The sequence below is a fragment of the Lampetra fluviatilis genome, chromosome 49 (assembly GCF_964198595.1).
Source record: "Lampetra fluviatilis chromosome 49, kcLamFluv1.1, whole genome shotgun sequence".
Classification (NCBI taxonomy): domain Eukaryota; kingdom Metazoa; phylum Chordata; class Hyperoartia; order Petromyzontiformes; family Petromyzontidae; genus Lampetra; species Lampetra fluviatilis.
In genome coordinates, this window is record NC_136323.1 from 5,910,290 (window position 1) to 5,936,282 (window position 25,993).

Genomic DNA, 25,993 nt, shown 5'->3' on the forward strand with positions numbered 1-25,993 from the left:
ATATATTTGACGGGGAATTATTCAACACCAACGATTTACTTAAACCCTTCGGCCGCTATTGGGAATGCAGCAGAGAATATTCGTGATGTAGATTTTTTACTCGCGCCGAGGGTCGGTGGCTTACCCGGGGAGAGGGTGCGTGTGCTGAGAGTCACTCTCTTCAAATTGCTGCGCAGGGTCCAGTGTTGCTCGATGGGGTAGCCCGTCACCACGCTGTAGTTCACGTGGCCTGCGGGAACAATGTCGGCGGGCGTCACTGTTACGCAAACGCCACAAACTCGGTCACCAAAAAAAAACCTCGAGTCAAGCACCGATTTCAAATAACTCTCTCATGCATGAATGATTAAAAGCAACAACAAAAAACAAAGATTGGCTTTGACCGCTTTAAAATTGCGTGATTTCAGCCAAAGAAACGTCTCAAAATATGTTGGACATTTATTTTCTCATACGGTTGATTCACAACATTCTGAGCTGCATTCACGTTTACAAACAGATGACGGAATGGCTTTTGGAACAGTAAAAAACAATAATTGGAAGAGTGAATTATGCTTGGGTTATATCCGGGTGCTCTGATTTCCTCGCACATGTACACACTATTTCGATTTAAAGCTTTCATGACTGAAAGCATTCATCTTCTTGGTTCTTTCGGTAAAGTCACGAAACGTCGTGAGAATTGTATTTTATTATGTTTTATTTTTTATTATTTTATTATTTCCCTTCTACGTAACTTTACCGAAAGAACCCAGAAGATGTACACACTCATTAAATGGATGATAACACCTGAACATCTGAAGGATCGCAGAGCTTAAGCAATTGTTGGTGCTGGCTCACCAAATGGCTGCCTTTCTACTTGTCTCTCGTTCCTTGCGCCGTCCTGTCTCTTCCGAAAGCGAGTGAATACTTTGCACGTTATAATTTCGGATTATTATTATAGTTCTGCGGCTTTCTTTGGACTGCAATCGATGACCACATACAGCCAAAACAACACTTCCTAAATTCTTCCACTGAAGTTGGTAATTTGGAAAACAAAATTGGCATTCAACTACAGATATTAGGAGCGTTAAAAAATCTAAAGCTTTGGAAAAATAAACTTGACTGAAAACCAAGTATAAGGGGCCGAAAAAGGCGTGAGCAAAGAAGGCACATGAACAGTCGTTCAGAAAAACAAATTCTTGCAGGATAATCTTGATTTGAAGCTTTCGTGACTGCCGGAATCCATACTCTTTGGTTCTTTCGGTAAAGTCACATAGGTAGAAAAATAATAGATCACGACGTTTCAATCGAAACAAGCTTTCGTGACTGCAGGATAATTGAAAAATGTGACCCTGTTACGGCAAGGATGGACAAATACATCACCAAATCCTGCAGAGCAAAGGTAAATTATTCACCGCCCAACCGCCACCATGCAACATCCAAATTGTCCAACTTTAAGAGACATTGAATCAATGCCAGAAATGAGCATCAACGTGAATGCATTCACAGGGGAAGACTTGGGATATTGCCTCCACCGAACTGAAGAGCAAAGCAGCTTGCAAAGACCACATTATTGCACAATCGCATCAATAACAGTGGCCTTAAAGAAAATAATAGATATAAAAGCTGACGACTCAAATAACGGACCTTCTTCATCACGCATAAATATAGATGCCCGAGAGGTAGAGTGGATAATAAGAGTTGGTGACTGCACTTTTTCTTACACCGTGTTACATAATGAAAATTGCGTTCGTTACATATTTCTTGTGACCATTTTGTCTACAAGCAGGTGGTGAAGAAAACATTTCTCGTAGTTAAATATCATATAATCATCATCATCATCATCTCTTTTTCAATTCACTGTTGTTGACTCATTCAAACGAGTGGGGAACCACTGAGACTTTTGTTAGTAAGACAAGATGCCTCTCTTACAAAAACTTTTAGCAAACATTGAATTTCCAAAACAATACACGTTTGCAAAGATAAACAAGTACACCAACTGCTTATTTACTGGTTCATTTATAGCTCCATCAATCGACTGCTGGATGAAGGCATCCCGACACCGTGTCAGATACGGGGATTGTTTTGCCATACTTGGCTAACGTTGGCGAGCGAGGATTGGCGACGGCGTGCCGGGGTTGGCCCAGTTGCCAGATCAAGACATCGCTCGCCACCGACGGCGTCGGTCGACCGCTGAACGTGGATGGAGCTCACTTGGCCGGCTTCACGACGCTGGCCCACCACGGCATGCGCGCGCGCCACCGCTCCTTCTTAACCCCTTTTTTGTTCAGTTTTCCTTACGAATCCGTTCCGATGACGTACATGTTCGTACTCAAAAAAGAAACCGGAAGAAAAAATAAGTAACAAAAATAAAAAACAAGCAACCGGTACCGAGGCTGCCACAAGGCCACGTGGGAGGACGTGTGGCACAGTTTGGGGTTAACGGTCATAGAAGTGCGGTCGTGTCACTACAGTTCTCTGCAGTGAGTATAATATATTTGAAAACAACGGTGCTATTACGCCTCTCTAAATCAAATTAACACTAACCGCTTGCACGTTCCGAGATTCAGAGGTGAACGGGACTCCACACCCTGCAACTTGCAGCCGTCTCGAAGCGGGAAAGGGTTAAAAGATTGACTCGGATTATTTGATCTCACATGGGACTCTGAGCAACACCCTTAAGGATGCAAGAAAGGGAACCATTATGAAACTAGCAGAAAAGGACGACTTGACAAACTGCAATAATTGGTGTTAGTTTCAGCCCTTTATCGGTCCCAAGGAAAAAATAATATAATTTGTCTGCTTTATTATGCACAACGGGATCAAAGACGCCGTTGATAAAAGATTACGGGAAGAACAAGCGATGCTTCAGACTTGCTGCCGCTGCCATATATGCCACATTTTTACCCTTTAAAAATTGAATTGAATGGCAGGCACCGCTAATTATGAACTGATTTGGCTCTCAAAAAGATCTGTTTAAAGTGTAGAAATGAACAATCGCTGCGGAATATTCTCAAATCATACGGTGTAGCGCAAGAGATTATTATTAATACGATAAAAGATTAAAACACTGGCCCACCGTGTACGGTCAATGCCAATAATAAAGAAAGTGGAAGCTTTGAAGTAAATAGCGCCATCCGTCAAGGCTGCATAATGTCACAGGAGTTCTTTTGGCATTGTTAGAGACCTCATTAAGTGGCACTCGCCCAGTGCGAGGCAGTGAATACCACAGAGAGACAATAAATATTAAGAAGCTCTGCTTAGTCGCTGAGACGATTTATGCCTCCCTACAGCACCGTCGCTGAAATGCGGAGGAAGAAAAAAAGAGATCTCAACAATCTCCAAACGGATCGGACCATTAATAAATGAGACAGATATGGATATTGTGAGTATATATATACACACGAGGCACTCGGAGAGTATTTAATTGCATAGACAACAGCTATAAAGGAGATACATCTTTGAAGTACATTTTGACAGTACATATGTTGAATTTTTTGCACACCATACGTCGTCAACTGTGCTAATCGGGGATGTCGATGGAGATTTAAACAATGATTTAATTGCAAAGTGGGTGGGCCACTACAGTATTAAAAAATCTGAACATCATCATCAGCTATGTTCAATCTACTGCTGGATGAAGGCCTCACCAAGCCACCAGTTTATTTCACAATTCCGCGATGTAATAATCCACCTAGCACTGGCACACATAGCACTGTACTATGTCTCGCTATTTTTTTTAATAATTCTTTTTATTTTACCAGGCAAAGCCCACTGAGCTATGTGACTCTTTTTCAGAAGTGACCTGGCCACAAATGATAGCTCAACGAAGTGGCCGATCATCATGTGGAAATTCACAGCAGCCAAATACTCTTTAACGCATGTTTATAAATGTGGAAGGACCCGGAGAAAAATCCATGCGTCCATGGGGAGAACACGCAAACTCCAAATATACAGCAGGCTTCAGGGACGGGATCGAACCCACGTCCTGTATATCAGGCAAAGTAGTTAACATCTCGCCAGCGTGACCGCATCATCTTGGATGTGGGGGTTGTTTGACCATACATCACCACGCCGGTCAGATTATGAGCAGCAGGGGAACAACACCGGCAGACGTTGTTGAACGGAAGCTAAGGCGGACCCTCTTTGGCTCGCCTACTTAGTCCTGTACTCGGCGTTGCAAAATAAAATAACGACAAAACCGGCTTTGGAGCGGAAACCGAGTTTGTTCCGTAATAAAGATGCCTGCCTGGAGGGACACTTTGTCACTCCATAACACCAGACACCAGAGCACTTGATATCGACATACAAGACCCAGGACACCGTGCCCGGGACATATGAAAGTGGAAACGTCTCGGCTCTGTTATGTGGTTGGCGGCTCAGGAAGACAAGCGGCGCGGCGCTTTATTTGCACAGAGACTTCCGAGCCAGAACTTGCCTCCAGGCGATACTAAACCACTTCGAGACGAATCATCGGATATTAAGAAGGCTACAGTGTGTGTGAAATGCACTGTGATGCAACGGGGCTTAATCCGATGCTCGACGAAGGCCTACCCAACACCTTTGATTTGTCGTGGGGGATTGTTAACGGTGCACAGTTGAATTCGCCGGTGAGTGCGGATTGGTGGCTTTCATCTAGCAGTGGATTGTTACCCGGGGACTGGTTCTAATACCACTCGCCACTGAAGCTAGCCGTGGCTGGGACTCTAACTCGGGTGGCCAGGTTTGTGGCGCGCTGCGCCGCTATTCCTTCCTGTGCGAGTGTGAATGAGAATAAATAGCGCAGAGTGGTGGCAGAGCGGTTAACGCACCGCCCCTATGAGCCCAAACACCTGAGCTTGATTCCAAAACCATGACATCAGTGGAAAAAATCTCAACTGTGCCCTGATGCTCCCCTAAGTTGACTCAGCCTTAAAAGGCGCAGTGCATAGCACATCAACACAGAATGAGCCGGGCGTGGTGTTGGCCACACCACCATCGTGCATCATTCTGGATGCCGTAAGTGCTCGGCAACAGCACTTGCCCGAACAGCCTGTGCAGGCCCTATGGGCAATCTTTGTCTTTGTGCAGACACACACATACGTATAAACAATTCTCGATACGCTGCAAATGCATGGCGTGCCACAGCTGAAGAGCCCTGCATTGATTAACACGCAGCGACTGTTGCCATGAATGTCAGCGAGCGCTTCACTCCTCCGGAATGGGAGCGACATTTCCTTTCGCGGAACCCCAAGAGGAGCTGCGTCGATGGACGGACGAACGTACGGACAGATGGATGGGACGGGACGGACAGACGGACGGACGGACGGACGCGGTTAGCCGAGTACCACGTGACCTGATTATCGCCTGCTCACCGCCCTCCCAACTAGGGCTGAACGATTTGGGGAAAATATCTAATTGCGATTTTTCTGACATTGCGATTTGAAATCGATTAATCGTTCAGCCCTACTCTCAACCCGGTCGCCCTCTTCCCTTTCCCGCTCGCTCGCCCCGCGCTGGCCGGCGCCGTCACCATGCCTCCGATTAGCACGGTTGGCTACGTGCGGTGCTAAAGAAGTTCAATTTCTGTACGTGCAAGTAGTGTGCATTTTCACTGCCACCTACGAGCGCATGAAGAGGGTTGAGACCGAGTTGGTTGCCGCTATTTCCCCCCACCCCCCACTCCGAGCGTTGGGTTCGCATAGTGCAGGGTGAGCCTTCGTATCACACGTAGCAGACGAGTGTGCGGGTGTGTGTGTGTTTAACTTCTTTCGCACCGTCGTACTCAGATTGTAAATGCTGTGGCTTGGCTCTCCAACACACCGGTGTGCTGTACGAGTAACGAATTGGCACGTTCTGTTTACGTGACAAACCTTACTAGTTGGCTGTGTCGGGTGGTGGTTAACGTACGTTGACCTCTTGCACCGTACGTAGCCAACCGTTTTAATCAAAGGCGCGGGTGAAGGACAACAAACTAAAACACAAAAAAGCAGTTTTCAATCTAGATTTAAAAGGGCACAGCTCCAGTGGCTTCCTAATATCGGAAGAGCGTTCCAGACGGCCGCAGAAGCGCATCTGACCGTCTTTGCTCAATGGCCAGCCAAAAAGCCGCTGCTGCGAGCATGACCGTAGCTTGCGTGACGCTTTATGCTTCCTTGACGAGAACGAGATAACCAAGGTGTTGTGGTCCAGCAAGGTATTGCGATTCGATACCACGGCGTGCGTGTGATCATGCAATAGAACTAAAGGGTGACCCTCTGTGCGTCGACACGCTTCCTCGAACACTGCATTCGCAAAGGGCCTCAGGAGTCCGATGAGCCGGGGCTACAAAGTTTGTATGCGGTCAGAAGAATGTTCCCTGCCGTAATCGGCAACTATTTTTTTTTTACGTGGCATTTAAAATACGTATATATGTGAGCAAAACGAAGGTCATGCGCAACAAATTGGGAGACATCTGTTGGAGAGATATAATTGGAAAAACACACTGAAGAATGTGTTCCTGAGGCAGTTATTGAAGAAGCAATATCAAAGATGAAATGAAAAGGCGGATGAGAGCAGAGTGGAGTGCTTCTGGAAAGCCGACGTTGAGAATGAAAAAAACAACAAACCAATGGGGGCCTAAAGAAGAGATATGTAATCCTGCGGTATGGTCGAGAAACAACGTGGTCAATAGTTGTAGTGGAGGGAAGAAAGAACAAAAACGGAAATGTGATCAAGGAAATGTGAAAAAGTGCATGCAGGGAATTACATTCGGAGAGGAACACGTGGTTTAGAGAGCATACAAAGCCTAGTAACATCATTCAACCTATTAACACATTAAATACACATGCATTAGAGTTGCTACAGTTGGAAGCACGCAGTTTGTCCACATGAAGCCAGAGTCTATAAATGCTCGTAAAATCCAGCAGTTGGACTTTGTGTGGTGCCATTAGGAATACACTTTTTGGCCCATGCACGCACCGCAATTTTCTGCGCGATACAATTTTTAGTTCGGCAAGGCGCAGCCATAAATACGTGAAGCAGCAACGGTGCTTATTGGTCAACTGCCGAGGAGAATGAAGACCTTGCGGACGCTCGGGTTATGGCCCCGTTTCGGTCAATTTGGTCATCGGCAAGCACATGGGAATCGACGTGCACGCCAGAGCACTGACGTCGGATCAATGTGCCAAGTGACTTTTTTTTTACTCAGACAGGAGGCATCACACGAGAGCCATCGGACATCGATCTGCGAGCCGGTTTGCGTGAAGCCCTATGCACGAGCGCTGGCAATCTGTGGGGGGAGAAAACGTAAAGCGTTTATGCCACTTGGTCGGTGTGAACATTATATTCTCAGGTTTTTTCGGTAAAGTCACGTAGGTAAAAACATTAAAATTAATGAAAGTAAAATAAAACAAAACAAAATAAAATTCACGACGTTTCGGAGGCAACACAAGTCTCCGTCATCAGGTGGGACCGTCACAGCCGAATTAGCTGCATCAAGGTGTGAACATTTTTCGTTGCAGCTGCGCGCCACACGGTAGTTTGTGTCGGTGGGTCGGGGGGAGGTACTTAAGCGAGGCACTGTTCACGGCAGAGAGCGATGTTCCCCCAAACAAAAAAGATGATTTCATTCCAGTTTGCCGAAACCGCACAAAAGCGAGCCACCGCCGCGTCCGTCGCGACCGCGCGCTCCTGCCGGGAGAGCCGCCGGTGGCGGCAATGCTCCGTGAAATGCGCGACGCAAAGAAACGCGCCCGAGGGAACATGTCGTCAATTTGCAATACTCGACGATCGTCTCCGAACCGACGTGGGCAAGCCCGACGTTAGGTCGCGGTGGCTTTGCACGGCATTTGCAAATCACAACGAACGCTCTCGCTTAACGCGAGCATCACCGTCGTCGTGTGCTCTCGCCAATACATCTCTCGCTGTCCTCTTGGTTTTTTTTTTTCCCGGAACATTCCGTAACTGATCAAAATTAGTCTCGAAAGAAAGCGTCAAACCCACCGGTGCATGAAGGCTTACCCCACACGACGGATCAGCCATCGGGTTTGTTTAACCATACTTCACCACGCCGGACAGTGTGGGTTGTGGCCCAGGATCAGTTCAGAGAGCACTCGCCACCGATGGCAGTCGAGACCAAGGATGGAACTCATGTGGCCAGTTTCAAAGCACAGGTTGATAACCATTGCCCCACCGCTCTCCACAGGCATTAGATAATGCATGTATGTAGAACTTCTGTCGCACCGTACGTAGCCAACCGTGCTAATTGGAGGTGAGGGGGATGGACGACAAACGCCAAAAGCAGTTGCAAAGAAATGAGGTTCAAATCTAAATTTGAAAGTGCATAGTTTCGGTGAATTCCTAACAATAAAATTCCCCTTGACAGACACAGCACCGATTGACACATGGCTGTAAGTTACTATAAATAAGATAATCGGCCTGAAATGAACTGTATTTGTGCATATCTCTTTTCAGACTTAATTACACCATCAACGTTGTTAAAGACAGTTTTGTAATAGTCTCCCAAAACACGCAGATCTTTATTGTTCACTTGATATCCACGACGCGCTCTTCTAATCTTCACGTCGTGACAGCTTGTAACACAATCCAACACACTGCCATTATGAATTAAACTGCTAATTGTTAGTGTTTAATTTTCTCCAATTACAAACGCCAACAATGTAAACATCTCAGCTTAATGCAACAGACCTGTCAGTATTATCTTTGTGAGTGTACGAAAAATAAAGCGTTCGATGGACAATTAAAAAGTACAATTAATTTCACTTGGCATTCATTTTAAAACTCTTAAGGATGATGCCATGATGTAATGGTTAGCACACTGGACTTCCCACCTAGAGATGGCTGGATCATCAGTTGAAACAATGGGGCAACGATGTTGAATCCTCCCACCTCTGTGTACACAGAAGTAAAAAATAGGTCAAGTAAACCCCAGTTAGTGGATCGGCAGGTCGGTTGTCGTCGGATAAAGTACTTGTTCTCCCACCTCCTCCAAGACATCTTGGCCAGAGTGGAAGAGTAGGCCAAACGCCATTTGAAGGCCCTCTCGATTTAGAGCTTTTTCTCTAGAGCAGCAAGCAAATGCAGGGCTGTACATTTGCAGTTTAAGGAGGTAGGTCGTCTCCGATCGCCCAGAAGGCTACCCCGTGAAGGTGCGCGTTCCATAATGTGCCAAAAATTGTCCCTTTGTAGAAAAACTACGCGACACCGAACAACGCGTTGTGCGAAAAACGCGCTCAGCGACGCTTAGCGTACTCGACTGGGGATTGTACATCACAATCACCTCCCACCTACTGGCAGGACCCTCCTGAAAGCGAGTTCATGAGATTCAGTGCGATTTTCCTGGGTCGTAATAATAATAATAATTCCATTTGACCCCTAAAGGTCGTACAGGGACTCCTCTACTTACTAGTTGGCTGTGTCGGGTGGTGGTGGTGGGTTTTAACAACTCATTTATAAATTTACGTGATCTAACCCAAAAAAACCCTGCATTATGGATGATATTAGCCTACGTGTTAAACATGACTCTTTGGTTCTTTCGGTAAAGTCACGTAGGTATAAAACAAAATAAACCACGACGTTTCGGGCGCAACACAAGCGTCCATCATCAGGTGGGAAAGCATGGTCTGCTGCTGAGGCAGACTGCTTTTAAAAGTTTGAAATGGGTGTAGCTCAAGGGCGTAGCTTTCCCACCTGATGATGGACGCTTGTGTTGCGCCCGAAACGTCGTGCTTTATTTTATTTTATACCCACGTGACTTTACCGAAAGAACAAAAGAGCATGGATTCCTGCAGTCACGAAAGCTTCAAATCAAGTGTTAAACATTACTCTCTCCGCCGTTTTGGACAGTGAGGCGGTGCTTTGTGGCTGTTCGCGATCTTCATCATTATTATTGTTAAAGAGTTTTATTGTCCAAAGACCATCCTGAGAGTGCGATCATCTTTAACTACACTCGTTGGTAAGGTGCCGAATTAGCAGATAAGACCACAGGTGTAAATACCCACAAGTTTACCCCACCGCACGTGCCCTGCCCATCGACTAAAGCTTGCAGCGCACCCATTTGTAATTTGTACTGCACGGTACACACCAAGGCGGTGAGGATGGGTTTTAGAAAGTCATTTTTTCTCCCCCCCCGCCCCCCCCCCCGATTGCTTCAACTGCCGCGTCGTCAGAGATTGAGTTGAACCGGCGACCCCCTGGGGTCAGGCGTTGAGTGGCTGCCAAGCGATACACGACGGCAGTGTCGTCACATGGTGTGCAGTTTGCGTGCAAAACACGCAATGTCTCGTGTCTTTTTTTACTTTGGAGAAAGCCAATGTTTCTCCATTCGGAGAGAAGGTAGCGCCAGGCTGTACGGTTTACAGTCAGTTTAACGGGTAGACTTTCTATCAGGGGACCAGGAGAAGGAAGACTCCTTCACAATCCCCGGCAAGATCGCCTTGATGAAGCTGGCTGTAATCACCGGCGAAACGTCGTAGTCAAATTGTAAATGTTATGGCTTTAATGCAGATTTGAAGTTTTCGTGACTGCAGGGATCCATACTCTTTGGTTCTTTCGGTAAAGTGACGTAGGTATAAAATAAAATAAATCATGACGTTTCGGGAGCAACACAAGCATCCGTCATCAGGTGGGACAACCATAGCAATTTATTGCTGGGGTTAGAGTTAGGGTGAGGGCAATTTCTTGCTGTGGTTAGGGTTAGGGTTAGGACAATATCATGCTGTGGTTAGGGTTAGGGTTAGGGCAATTTCTTGCTGGGGTTAGGGTTAGGTTTAGGGCAATTTCTTGCTGGGGTTAGGGTTAGGGTGAGGGCAATTTCTTGCTGGGGTGAGGGCAATTTCTTGCTGGGGTTAGGGCAATATCATGCTGTGGTTAGGGTTAGGGCAATTTCTTGCTGTGGTTGTCCCACCTGATGACGGACGCTTGTGTTGCGCCCGAAACGTCGTGATTTAATTTATTTTATACCTACGTGACTTTACCGAAAGAACCAAAGAGTTGTGGCTTTACTCTCCAATACCAACGGTGTGCCGACGTCGTTATTATTTGCCTTCGTTTCGTTGACGTGACCAACCTCACTAATTGGCCGTGTCGGGTGGCGGTGGGTTCAACGGCACATTTATACTTACGCAAATCTAGACCCCCTCCCCCCATCCCAAAAAAAAGAAAACCCCTCAATATTCTGTATAAGGTGTGCAGCGTCGCTGTGTCCCAGCAGCATGTGTGCGCGCGACCCGCCGAGAAACGCGAGGGCGGTGCCTGTGGACTGTTTATTGCTGCCAAGATCTGCACAAATCCCTCTCCGTGTGTTGCACCAACACCCGTTCCTAACACCTGCTCCCCCCACCACCACCACCACACCTCACCACTTGTTAAACATTGAAATCCACACCTCACGTTGGCCGCGTCCAAGCGCTAAACTATACCGGGCAGGAGATGGCCTCGGTGATTTAGGCTTGTTTACCTGCAATTCCACGCCATTCTTCTGTTCTCTGTTCTCCTATTCTCCTCTCCCATCTCCCCTTTCTCACGATTCCCTAATACAACCTCGTTAAAGATAAATTTCTGTCAGTTGCAATTTTAAACCTGATGTCTGAGTAGGTTAACTCATTCCGTAAAGGTGACGGATCGCTCAATTCACCCCTTTCTTTCCAAAACGCGAGTTATTTAGCACCTTCAATTCAATATGCAAAGCAGGCATCTCTCTCTCGCTCATCCGTGAATCTTATCTGGCCGCCTTCTGGGATTTTTACAATGAAAGGCTGTGCAAGTTAGCTTAGCTGTCACATTGGCAGTCTCTATTCAGAAGCGAGCATCATATTAATATGGAAAAAGAAATCCCCCTTAAAATATCCCATGCTCATTTCCCCTCCCCCCCGGCGACAATACATAAACTCCCGACGCTCCATCTGCACCCCCAATTAGCATGGTTGGCTATGTGGGGTGCGAAAGAAGTCCAACACACATTCAGAAGTACAGTATTGATATCGAAATCTGGGATCTGAGGTCTCCGAACTGGGTTTCTGGAAGTACAAGAGAGGTTTACGGGATTGTGTTTACTATAGCTACTAGGGTTGGCATGTTTTTTTCTCAATAAGATACGATCTCTAATTTCACGATATGACGGTCATCTCAATGTCAGTTTCTCATAACTTTATTATGAAATTTTGCCATTGTATTGCAATGTTGTACGTGATTTGCTGAACTGCCAAATGCAAATAAAGATCACTTAAACGATCTTCATCTGCAGATGACTCATCATAGGTCTGCCAATAATCGTTCTAATCATTACGGTATCATGTGATGCTTATAAAGCACACTCTGTTGGTTATGCAAGAATCAAATAACAACATGAATTATGAAAATGACGGTGTCGTATAATCGTCATGCCATCATTCACTTGAAAAACACAATCACTAATGTGATGGATAATGGCTATGCATTTAACATGTAACGCGTTGATTTATATTATTTAATAATATTTTGTCTGCAATTTTTTTTGTTCAATTTAACGAGCAACAATAATCGCAATGCGACAATATTTTGCAAAGCTGTCCATACCGATCACCGCGGCCCTTTTGTTGCACTTGTGTATCATAGCAGCGCCCTGTCCGTGGCAAGACTACTTGGCATGAATGCACAGTTGTGTGCGAGAGTGTGTGAGCCCACGCTTGTGCAAACGCAGAGGAGTATTAAAAGACACTCAATGAGCCGTAATCCCACCGTAACCTTGCAGTGACAACCCACAATTGCTGTGGTTCATGCAGAGTCATTAACAGACAACCGTGAATTCAAATTGGCCCACGGGACGAAAAAAGGCTAATGTTAGTGCACACTTCATGTGGTCGGGAATTTCAATGAAAATGTATTGTGGACGAGAGTGCAGCCTAACAGTCAACAAAACAATGTCAATCTGCAAGGTAATTGCATCGGCGCGGCAAGAATGAAGAATATAAAATCTGCAGCAGAGATCAGACTTTTGTGCTATTAATAACAGCTAAATTTCAGTGTGGGGACAATGCCGTGGTGCAATGGTTGGAACACTGAATTTGCAATCTGGAGGTCGTCGGTTTGATCTTCTGGCACGGCAGTTGAGACAATGGGCAAGGTTCATAAAATCTACCTCTGTCCACCCAGCAGTCTAAATGGGTTCACCACAATTTCGATTTAAAGCTTTCGTGACTGCATGGATTCATATTCTTGGTTCTTTCAGTAAAGTCACGTAGAAGGGAAATTATAAAATAATAAAAAGAAAACATAATACGATAAAATTCTCACGACGTTTCGGGCACAACGCAAGCAGCCGTCCTCAGGTGAAGAACAGGGCTGTTGGGAAGACAGCGTCCTAATGAACACTGCTAAGCCTGGCAATGTATTTTTAAGCTGGATCGGAGGAGGAGAGAGCCTTGACAAAGGAGTTTACATAACAGAGTAATTTAGCATATTGATGACAAATGCAGATATGGGATTAGTCACTACTTGTGGAATGTGTAGGTGGTGGGGGGTCTCAAAGTCACATTATGCTAGTATTTCAATATGCTAAATTCCTCTGATATGTAAACTCAAGGCTCTCTCGTCCTCCGACCCAGCCCAAATATACACTGCCAAGCTAAGCAGTGTTCATTAGGACGCTGCCTTCCCGACAGCCCTATTCTTCACCTGAGGACGGCTACTTGCGTTGTGGCCGAAACGTCGTGAGAATTTTATCTTATTATCTTTTATTTTCATTATTTTATTATTTCCTTTCTGCGTGACTTTACCGAAAGAACCAAGAATATTGCTTCACCACGGTAAGTTGATCGGCAGGCCGCGCGTGGTAGGATAAAACGTGGATATCCCCACCATTTCCAAGACATCTGAGTGAGTGTGGAAGGAGACGGTCAAATGTCATTTAGAGGGCTCCTGTGTTTAGAGCTCCCTCTTGTGGGGTTGAGCAAGCGCCAAAGTCTTGCTGGTGTTTGGCACGTAGATATCCCCCACCTTAGAGGAGGGTCCGACGCATGAGATAATTTCTACGCAGTGACCCATGCCCAACAAAGAGCTTTGGACATGCATTAAAATAGCGTGCAAGGAGTTAAGCTTTCGTATTGGACGTGCTTAATTGTAGTGTGCGAGGAGTTAAGCCCTGGGGTTGTACAATGCCACTTAAGAACTTTCTTCATTTAAAAGTACTTCGTTCATGGCCGGAAAACATTCAGTGTAAAACAAAAAAAAAAGTTCACACTTCTATATCAATTAAAATCTGACACTGTTTGTTGCTATAAAAAAAATTAAAGACCAATTGCTGAAAGCATGTTCACCAAACTGAAACACGCAGGAATCGATGAGTACGGTACTGACTATTTTTAGTCTGACCTACAAAACGTTGGTCAGAGGTGCTGCAAGATTGCAGTATCGTACGTGGTGGCCCCCCTGTTGAATTCTAGATTTGAAGCTTTCGTGACTGCAAGGATTCATACTCTTAGGTTTTTTCGGTAAAGTCACGTAGGTAAAAATAAATAATAAAAGTAAAAATAATAGAAATTTTATTTCTATTAGTATTTCTATTATTTAAACTTGTATTATTTATTTTTACCTACGTGTCTTTACCGAAAAAACCTAAGAGTATGTACCCCTGTCGAATTGTCAGTTGCTTTGAGGTGACCGGGTGGCTCAGAGGTTGAGGGCACAGAGAGCTGGCAGTGCTCAGATCCTGCGCTCGGATCCAGGAAAGGCCGCTGTAATTAAACCGCGTTCTCAAGTGCAGTGATCCACCACGGACGTTTTGTTGGGTTAGATCGCGTAAATATAAATGCGTCGTTAAACCTGCCACCACCCGACACAGCGAATTCGTAGGGTTTTTCCAAGTAAACAAAACGTGCCAATTCGTTACTAGTTCAGCATAACGGTGCGTTTGGAGAGTAAATCCATAACAACATTTACATTTTGAGTATGACGACAACTCTGTCTGTCGCCTGATGATGCTGGTTGTAATTACCGGTGAAACGTCACGGTAATCGAATTGTAAATGTTGTGGCTTTACTGCTGCTGCCCCTGATGCTCAACGTTTGGCCGACCATCGAACAACGATGGGTCACTGCATCGTGCGCTTTCAGACGTGCTTCTTACGGCCATCTTGAACCGCTCTTCCTTCTGGTATTAGGAAGCCACTGGAGCTATGCACTTTTAAAGAATCGAGATGGAAAACTAATTTCTTGATAACTGGTTTTTGTGTTTCATTTGTTTTCCTTAACCCGCACCTCCGATTAGCACGGTTGGCTATGGACAGTGCCAATACGACGTTTCGCCAATGATTACAACTAGCCTGCTGAAGCTAGTTGTAATTACGTATTTTAAAGCTCACATTTGGTGAAACGTTCTACTCAGATTGTAAATGTTGTAGCTTTGCTCTCCAACACACTGGTATGCTGAACTAGCAACAAATTGGCACTTTTTTTGTACGTCAAAAACCTTACTAATTGGCTGTGTCGGGTCGTGGCTGGTTTAACAACATTCATATTTATACGATCGAACCCAAAACGACTCAATTATGAAAAATATTAGTCGCGAAAGCCTACATGTCATCGCAAACACAATCGACTGCATAAAAAAAAACCCAATCATCACATTAAATTTAGTACTGCACTCAATTTGATAAATTCCAGATCTCAGAATTAAAATATAATTCTGGCCACCATACAACAACCATTACTCTCACATCCAGGGTCGGTGGGAAAGTGCCGACCTATACCATGTGGACGAGTGGTCACTTTAAGGAATCTCAACGGTAGCTCTGTGATGTCCACTTCCATGGGCTGCTCTCTAACACAAAATAATGCACTGCCCTGTGGGAGAGCTGAATGGATTTTTCTTCTACTCGTGATATGACATCGATAGCACAACTGGAATAAAATCGGTGGGAAAAAAATATGTAATGCCAACAGTCTGATGTTTTAGGGGATATTTCCGAGTGGGGCAACGCGCCAGCCATCCAGGGGCATACCAGGTCCAAACTCTTGTCCAAATGACACATGTAAATACCAAGCCAGGTGCCACATGACGTGTACCACATCTCGTCAGACCTCAGAAGCAAAGCAGCTTTTAACCTGGGTAAGTATTTGGATGGCTGGTGGCCACCAAGGCTTGCTAGCTGTTTTGGGCATACAGCTGCGATGTGCTCAGGCGTTTACAGGGTTCAGTGTCTCCTATGACATGCATGGTGGGTTTTCTTCAGGCAGTGTGGATTTTTCCCACGTGAAGCCAAACCATTCATAAATTTAACAAAAATGGCCAAACAACCCAATGCAGAACGCTCATGAAAGAGAGTACTGAGACTTGGTCTGGATTTCCTGGGATAATGAATGGCCTTGCAGTATCATTAGCAATAGACATTATTACCTATTATTCAGTGGGAGACTTTTGGTGGATAATTATAAGAATTGTCTATTAGATACCCCAAATTATTCCGACCCTATTAGTCAGAGAGGCAATGTTAATATTCAAGCAATTATATAATTGACTATCCCTTTAATGTCTGATTTTTCCTGCCACTTGATTTATACTTACTTGGCTGCTGAGCTGATTTCAATTGGAAGGGGGTGAGGTGGGGGGTAAGGGGGGGGGGTGAAGGGGGGGGTGGAGGTGAAGGGTAGGGTTAATTTATGGAACCTTGAATTGACAAGGAGACTTATGGGTAAGCAGAAAGGTGATATTGAGATATTGATATGGGAAGCTTAATGTTGTGTACTGTGAGTGGGTGTTCCTCGCATTCAATCTGGCGGTATTGTGTTCGACCAATAGTTATAGCTTCTAAACAGCCTCCCGGGCCATGCTGTTCTTATTGAGCGTCGAGTGCTCTCTGGCCACCGATCGCTCACTCTTGCCGGTATTAACGCGCGGAAGTAGAACTCATTTCCGATTGACTCATTGCTCTGACACGAGCAGTCAGGCCCCGGTGCTGGGGAGGTGTTTAACCAGCATGCTTTCATATTTGAGTTGTTGAGTTGAGCGATTGTTTCAAACTCTCTGATGCGAGTTGTCACCAACTTTGCGGTTTTTTTCTCCTTTTCTCCCCCCGTTGCTCTAACTTGTACTTTAACCGAAAAAACTCAACCCATTCGTCACTAACAATGTGGCTTTCAAAGGACAAATGCACAACAGAGGATGTCTGAGACAAGGGCCCCTCTCTGCAGCACATACAATATACAGAGGCCGCAGAGACACGGTGAATGATAATGGTTAGAGACGCCACTTTACACAATGGGGCCCAATGATAATTTTTTTGTAAAAAAAAATTCTGATTGACAGTTTTTTTTCATTGGCATACCTAATAGTAGCTATTGGGTAACAGACAAAACTATAAAACAAAACTTAATGTGACTAAATAAACTAATTTATATTGAAGGTTACATTTTAAAATGTTGCTGGCACATTTTGTTCTTACGAGGGCAAAGCAGAATGCGCCCCACGATGCATTCCTCGGGCTCAAATATAATTTGACCAAAATAAATTTAACTGCCCTAATTACTGTACGTCTACTTTACTTGTGTGTCACGGCAAGAGAAGAAACCGCTGCTCTAGTCATTCATGGCTAAAGGCATACAACTGATAAAGCGACTGATGACGTTCGGTCTTAACTATTGAGTAGCTATCGAGTTTGCGGGCAATGCAACGCACTGGGCTCCATATGGCGGAGGGGGGGCAAGGCACAGGGAAACGCAGGAGGGGGGGGCAATGATCAGCACAGAGGCTGCCCCCATTTCATTCCATGCACCAGGACCCCATGCCACCCACGCTAGGCCACCGTATTCATTACAATGACTATATAATTAAGAGTTGGTGAGTCAATTTAGCACGTGTAATGGCATTACCATTAAGCTGTTGCAGGGCAGGGCTGGGGTCAGACAGGTGAGCCTGGCACTGCTGGTCGGGCGGCAAAGGCATCACCTCGAGTCCGTCGGCAAGCTGCGGGAAATCCTTCATGAAGTTGTTCTCCCTGAAAGGAAAGGGGACAGCGGTGGGGGTGGGGACAGTGGATAGACAACGAGCAGGTAAATATTACCACGGGTGTCACTCTGGACTCCACCGTCCGTTTTGACCATTTACACCAACAGTAATCTCAAAAGAAACTCCAACAGTTGCCGAACCATCTCGCTCAAGTCACCCTCGGCTATAGATCCCCTTATCTCCTGCCTCCACTCCCTCCTCCACTGGCTTCCCACCATCACCAGCAGGGCAGCTACAAGATCTCCTGCCTCCACTCCCTCCTCCACTCGCTTCCCACCATCACCTGCAGGGTCAGCTACAAGATCTCCTGCCTCCACTCCCTCCTCCACTCGCTAACCACCATCACCTGCAGGGTCAGCTACAAGATCTCCTGCCTCCACTCCCTCCTCCACTCGCTTCCCACCATCACCAGCAGGGTCAGCTACATCATCTCCTGCCTCCACTCCCTCCTCCACTCGCTAACCACCATCACCAGCAGGACCAGCTACAAGATCTCCTGCCTCCACTCCCTCCTCCACTCGCTAACCACCATCACCTGCAGGGTCAGCTACAAGATCTCCTGCCTCCACTCCCTCCTCCACTCGCTTCCCACCATCACCAGCAGGGTCAGCTACATCATCTCCTGCCTCCACTCCCTCCTCCACTCGCTAACCACCATCACCAGCAGGGCCGGCTACAAGATCAACTGCTGCCTGTGCCACTGCGCCTCTACTTTCAGTCATCCACCGCACCTCTCTCTGCTGCTCACAGGAAAACTCTCCAAAGCGTGACTTACAACCTCCTCTTCCTCTCCACACGGAGGACCGCTGCTGCACATTCGCAGCAGCATTCAATTTACACTGACTTCTAAGAGACACTCGCCTGGCTTTCCAGCGACACTGAGTTTGGCTTTGCGCCTCAGGGTCATGGTCATTTGTGCCTGCAAATGATTGCATGCGTTACAAATTGCATTTTTATTATTGCATTGTGTACATTGGGGTCGCTTGATCCTCTTTAGCCATGAGTTGTGACTGCGATCACTTACCATTCTTCAAAAAGTAAATATTCTGGAATATAGAGCTGGACTAACCAATTATTTACGTAATTGATTACTCTCCATATAATATTATATTACTCGATAATCAAAAGACGTGAAAAGAGCTGAAAAAAGTCTCACCTCTGTTCCCACGTGTGCCGCTGGACGGGAGGTGATGGGCAGAGCCTAGTGATTTAATCGGCATCACTAGGCTCGTTTCGACCGCCAATTTTAAACGGGCATGAATGAGTCAATCGACAAAGTCGATTACCTTTTAAGTCGATTGCATTTGTATTCGACTGATTGACTTAATCGACGAATTGTCCCAGCTTGGCTTGCATTGAATCATGACCCTAAACGGTGAGGATTCATCGAATCACGGGGGTAACAAAGTCATTACAGCTCTGCAATGCATGAATGTTGAATTTCCCTCGCACCGTATGTAGGCAACCGTGCTAATCTTAGGTGCGGGAATCTACCGTAGCGGATCTTAAAAAAAAAAACGAATGAGAAAAAATATATTCTTAGACGGGCAATTCACTGCATGTGTTGCGAGGGTCAGCACCTATTTTACTGGGTGAATCGTTAAATCTTTGTATGAAACCGAGAGTACGCAATGGCCATTAATCAGTTTATTAGCCTTCGTTATCAGTTGGTAATCGCATTCCGTCGAACACTGCCAGCGTCGCAAAAGTCTAATTGCTGTTCAGCTGTTGGACATCACATCAGGCCATGCTCCCAGGAGAGGCGTTCATTTTAAGGTATAAACGGAGCCCTTTATCATTGCGCTGTTGTTTTGAAACCAGCAAAAAAAAACAAATGTGTCCACTCTTCCTGCGAGTCTCGACGGCAACGTCAGTGTTAAATAAACGAGTTGGGACGCTTAACACGTGGTAGGCTTTCGCGACCAATATCATGCATAATATAGTTATGTTTTGGGTTAGAGCGCGTAAATGTATAAATGTGTCGTTAAAACCCGCCACCACCCGACACAGCCAACTAGTAAGGGTCGTCACGTAAACAGAACGTGCCCAATTCGTCACTAGTACAGCATCACTGGTGTGTTGGAGATCCAAGCCACAACATGTAAATGTGTGCTGTACTAGTGACGAATTGGCCACGTTCTGTTGACGTGCCAACCCTTACTAGTTGGCCGTGTCGGGTGGTGGTGGGTTTAACGACACATTTATACATTTACGCGATCTAACCCAAAAAGCCGCTATTATGAGTTGGGAAGCTTTACCCTGAAAGTGACAAACCTCACCTCGCACACGGCTAACCCACCCCACCGCCCGTTCGCCCTCAACACCAACCAAGACACCACATTGTGTCGTGCCTGAGGGCAAAGAGGAGGCTTGCTGCGACAGCGATGGTAGCAGTAGTCATAGCAATACAACAACTATAAAAAACAACACAACAGTTAATTTGCATGAACTCTACAGAACCGTCTACTGTAATCACCGAATTGTAAGGTGCTCCTTTAGGAAAGTAAGACCGGGATTTAACTTCTTGCTCGATATCTTAAAGAACGATGTGAGGCTGCTTTTAGCGTAACGGGGGGGGGGGGGATTATTGGCATAATCCACTTCCGCACGAGTACAAGGTAACCCCCTATCCACAACAATCCTTTATTATTATTATTGTACCCCCATATTGCATTCATCATATGAACAGGTTTATTGAAGAACCAAACAATTGGATGGACTACATGTACGAGGCAACGACGGATGTGGGCGTGCCCAAATAAATCCCGGAGCGGCGGTCCGCACTGTTCCGGCTGAAATTATGCAAAACCTTGCCCAGGGTCGATAAACGTCTACAAATAATGATCACAAAGACGCAGATGCCCCACATAGCCTAAACAGACTTTTGGGGCAAGTGCTGTTGGCGAGTGGAGCCTGTGAAGCTGATCTGGCACACAAGGAGGGTGGATTGTCAGCACCACAAGCTTACCACCTTTCGTCTCTGCAGTAGCGATATTTACACCACGCACAGGGTACTTATTTTTAGGTTGAGTCGACCTCGGGGAGACCCAGGACCGGTTCAGATATTCATTACTGATGTTGGCCGTGAGTGGGAATCAAACTCTAGGTCGCGGGGTTCGTAGAGCGGTGCGCTTACCCGGTACACTACCGTTCCCCACAAACATGGCAGCAAAGACAAAGATCCCCCGTATATTCTTAGGTTATTTCGGTAAAGTCACGTAGGAAAAAAAATTAAATTAATAAAAGTAAAATAAATAAATAAATCACGGCGTCGTGATTTTTATTTTACTTTTATTAATTAAAATTTTTTACCTACATGACTTTACCGAAAAAACCTAAGAATATGAATCCTTGCAGTCACGAAAGCTTCAAATCTAGAATCCCCCGTATAGCCTGCTCACATTTCCAGGGCAAGTGCTGTTAACGAGTAGAACCTATGAAGGCCGGTGCTCTGGCCACAAAGACGAAGATCCCCCGGTAGAGCCTACACGCTGTTCGGGCAAGTGCTGTTAGCGAGCACCTATGAAGGCTGGCACGGCACACGAGGGGGTGGGTGGCCAAAACCATGCCCGGTCGCCTTTGTCTCTCCTGCCGCGATATTTACACATCGTACCAGGTACTCATTTGAGGCTGAGTCGACCTAGGGGAGGCCCAGGACCGGGTTCAGATAATCGTCACCGGTGCTGGCCGTGAACGGGAATCGAACCTGTCTCCAGCTTCATAGCGCTGCGTGCTAACCGCTACATTACCGCTCCCCACATACACAATAACACACACACACTCACCTGATTTTAATACACACCCAAAACTTTTGGTTTAAAAAGACACATGGGGGTGGGGGGGGGAGTGCATCATAATCTTGGGAATACGGTAGTATATTTGGTGTCAGTGCTTGAATTGCTGTGCCCACATTGGAATTATCAGCGTGTTTATGTAAAAATATGGCTTTTAATGAGCTTTGTATTTGCATTATTACACAAAGGTCACCGCTACCCCGAAGCCTATGCAGCCGATTATTAAGCTGATTGAGTTAGCGATTAAAATTACATTTTCACTTAACAGATATGATTACTTTAAATAAATATTTAAGCACTGAACATTCATTAAACTGCTTGTTTCTGCATCTATTTGCAGGCTTTATTTAAACTAAACCGTTAAGTCTATATTCCATTACTGTCGGGTAACAAAGGACATTAGAGAGATGTGGATTTTATCGGCTTGTCTGACAATAGGTAAATGCTAATAATTATTTAGTGTCATTATATTTCAAATTGTGTCCATACATATGTATTAATTTCCCAGAACATCTATTTATTCAGTTATTAAGGTTTCCGTTCCCCAACCCCTTCGACAAGGCAGTGCTGCAATACACCAGTTAAATGATTAAATATGCAACAAAAGGCCAACCATAATCTTACTTCTGCCGCTGAAAATAACGAGCTTAGAAGCAGCAAAATAACAGATTAGCTAGAAGGTCAATTAATACAGCTTTCATCCTGCAACTCTCTGGACCTTCAAATGGCCATGATGATTAGAAAAACGATACAAGCATTTGTTTCCCTCCCCCGTTCATTTTCTTCTTTAAACCCATCGGCGATGATCTCCATAAAGGAGGCACGCAATAAAAGGGTGGCCCGAGAAAGCCCTGCAAATTTGAGTTGGACGTATATGGCACGTGCTCCGCAAAAACAAATTCCCGTCCAACGCAACTTAACGGAACGACTCGCGTTCGTCAATAACACCGTGACCTTCAATATATTTATATAACAATAATAATGTAATCCTAGATTTGAAGTTTTCGTGACTGCAAGGATCCATACTCTTTGTTTTTTTTCGGTAAAGTCACGTAGGTAAAAAATATAATAAATTAAAATGAAAACAAATAAATGTATTTTTTTTTTCATTTTAATTGATTTTATTTGTTTTCATTTTACAATTTTTTTTTATCTAACTGACTTTACCGAAAAAACCCAAATAATAATAATATATTAATAAAGTGACGTGTTGGGCAATGACCCTTCTTACCAGCACAAAGGAGGAGAGGCTTCACATTTGCCAGCCTTAGTGGAAAGCATGTTGGGTTGGTTTTTGTTATGTGTGCCTGTGCACCACTGCCAACGCAGCAGCACCGAAAATGTTGTTTAATTTTAACAATCAGTCTGATACCTGGATTCAAACCCAGGATCATCAGCGGTACTGACTCACCTCTGAGCCACATTGCACACACACACATGGCACAGTAAAGATGTGGCTTATTATATAGATATGATGATGCTGTGCAAGTACATGTGTTTGAAGCACAATATGGGTGTACAATCTGTACAAATATACAGGGGGAGTCAAAACATTTCAAATCTGCAGGTGCAGAACTAAAATAAATAATTGCCAACGAAAGGTAAAAAAAATTAATGCACCATGTTTGCGCTCTAATAACCTCGTGGGATACAACGTATATTCAATAGACACGACTACCGCTCGCATCAGAGCTAATTAACTTCTTTTAGCAGGAATAAAATAATGAAAACAACAAATGTGTGAATTATTTGCACGTGAGAAATTCGCAAACATTTGGCGGCACTCGTAAATATTACACCGGGTATTTATAAACACACGTAAAAGAAATAATGCTTGCACATTTTAACACGTCCTGAAATTAAATGCGCAGGGGTTCACGAGGTGTTAAGCGTCGTGGCACGGATGCAGTGGGGACATCATCACCATTAAGTGTCAGTCTGTGTGGATATTATTATGGAGAGCGGTGGCGCAGTGGTTAGCGCACTGCGCTACGAACCCGGTGGACCGAATTCGACACCTGCTCAAGGCCACCACCAGTGATTATCTCAACCAGTTCTGGGCCTCCCCTAGGTCGACTCAGCCTCAAATGAGTATTTAGTGCAGTGTGTAAACATCGCCACTGGGGAGACAAAGGCGGCTGGGCGTGGTTTTAGCCACCCATCCTCTCGTGCGCCATGCCAGCTTTCATAGGTGCTCACCAACGGCACTTGCCCCAACAGTCTGTTAAAGGCTATATGGGGATCTTTGTCTTTCCACGTCGTGGAAAAATGAGAGCAACCTTTTTTGTTGGCTCGCCAACTTAACTCAGCAAGGGCTTCTGTCATAGTAGTAGAGGCAAAAACTCAATACATTCCTTCATAACACTGTGGCCTTAAAAAGAAAATTATATCATTGGTGAAATGTTTTGACAATGGCCCTTCTTCAGCTGGATAAGAGTTTAACTCATGTGCACTACCTCTCTGCCCTCTCTGTGTTCTATGAAGAAGGACCATTACTCAAACCATTGCCGAATTGGATACTATTCCTTTTCAGGCAGTGTTATTGACAAACGAGTTGAGTATTGTTTTGTTATTTGTGCTTGCACATCGCTGCAATAGTGGAATTACCAAATAATTTGATTAATTGAATCATCGCGTATATTATGCAGCCACCACGCATGCGCACAAATAAATAGCCACGTGCTGTTAGACAGCACCTATTAAGGCCAGGATGGTGCATGAGAGGGTCGGTATAGCCAATACCATGCCCGACTGCCTTTATCTCCCCAGTGCTTATGTTTACATTGCACACTCAATTAAGGCTGAGTAGACCTAGGAGAGTCAATGTACCGGCTGATATATCACTCGGAAGCAGAGGTTAGCCGTGGCTGGGAATTCAACTGATTGGGTCACTGTGCTAACTACAACACCACCATAACTCCCCACTACATAGACACACAACTTAGCGTAAAGCCTCTGCAACTTTGATTAGCTCGGTTGGCTACGTGTGATGCGAAATAAGTTTAACAAACATTCATTCACTGATAGGGTCCAGTTGATAAACTTACCGAAAAATAAAACTATTTAAACACATATAAACACCTAAAAGGACAAAAAATTGTCTAAATAGCAGGAATAACAGTGATGTTTTCCACTTTATTTTCATCCTTAATTGTGCAAGGGATTATTTCTTTTTTACACACAGGCAGGCAGTGAGGCATGGAAGTGACGTCTGGGCCAAATGCGAACGGGTTAAGGAAGGCAGGCAAGCAGAACAAAGACTGCAGTTGGTCTCGCTCGATGCCACGGAGAATCACACGAAACAGATGGCAGGATTTCTCTCCAGAGGCCGGCTGGTGCACCTGCAAATGCGTACGAGCGTGTGTTCGTGTGCGTGCGTGTGTGGATGCGCGAAGTCCTTTGGGTGGAAAGGAGTCTGCAGCTGAGCTTTGCAGGATCACTCTAACTCAGCAGTCATTTATTAGGGATTTTTTTATTTTTTATTTTATGTGCACATGGGGAAAGTGTAATACAGCTTCTGCATCGGAGAGAGCGGGCTTTAAACGAATGTCTACAGTGGCCTATTTAATGTAATAGCTTAATGCTCGAGTAACATTCTAAATAACCGAGACAATTCACCACATCTCAGAGTCAGCATACAGTCCATTAGCTATACTCGATGCTCAAAGAGAAATTGCTAAATGTTTTGGTGGAGGGAGGAGAGAGGCAATTTTATGCATTTAATTAAATAATAATTATGGTAAAGGTGCAGCCCTGCAAATTTCTTGCTCATTCTAATGATGGCAGAAGGGCCTCCACTGAAACGAACCCGAGAAGGTCCTTGGTCTACTCTTCCACATTGACGAGACGTGTGTAGGGGGGGGGGGATACGGGGTGTACCCTCACTTTACCCCCAACCACAAGCAACTTGGCGATCGACTTAACTGTAGTGAGCCCATTTATACTGCTGGGCGGACAGAGGTGGTGTGGAGTGGGTGGTGGGGGGGACATTGAATAAACTTGGCACCAGTGTTTCGACTGCCACTCCGGGGAACGAAATCCAACCGGGTGATCTCTGGACCCCAGCGTGCCCAACATCATGCTCAAACATCGCACCCACGACAGCTCCTGCCTTCGATGACTGCAATGGCATGTCCGGTCAAAGTGAGTGCACGAACAAATAAGAGCACGCACGGCGAGGCTGCGCGACGGGTACTTGGACGTGCACGTTCAACGGTTCCCCATCGTAGCCTGGGACATCGCAGAGCCGTGACTTCGGCAGACGAACC

The 25,993-nt window shown here is 45.3% G+C and overlaps 1 protein-coding gene across 3 annotated transcripts in view; it reads right to left on the reverse strand.

Annotated features, from left to right (window-relative positions):
• The window catches only part of LOC144948497 (astrotactin-2-like), a 469,552-nt gene that overhangs the window by 74,028 nt on the left and 369,531 nt on the right, over positions 1–25,993 (reverse strand). For all 3 annotated transcript variants that reach the window (XM_078878014.1, XM_078878013.1, XM_078878015.1), the window contains 2 exons: positions 17,796–17,920; positions 125–229 (listed from right to left, as the gene is read on the reverse strand). In XM_078878014.1, coding sequence (XP_078734140.1) covers positions 125–229; positions 17,796–17,920 — 230 coding nt within the window. The remainder of the gene's footprint in view (positions 1–124; positions 230–17,795; positions 17,921–25,993) is intronic.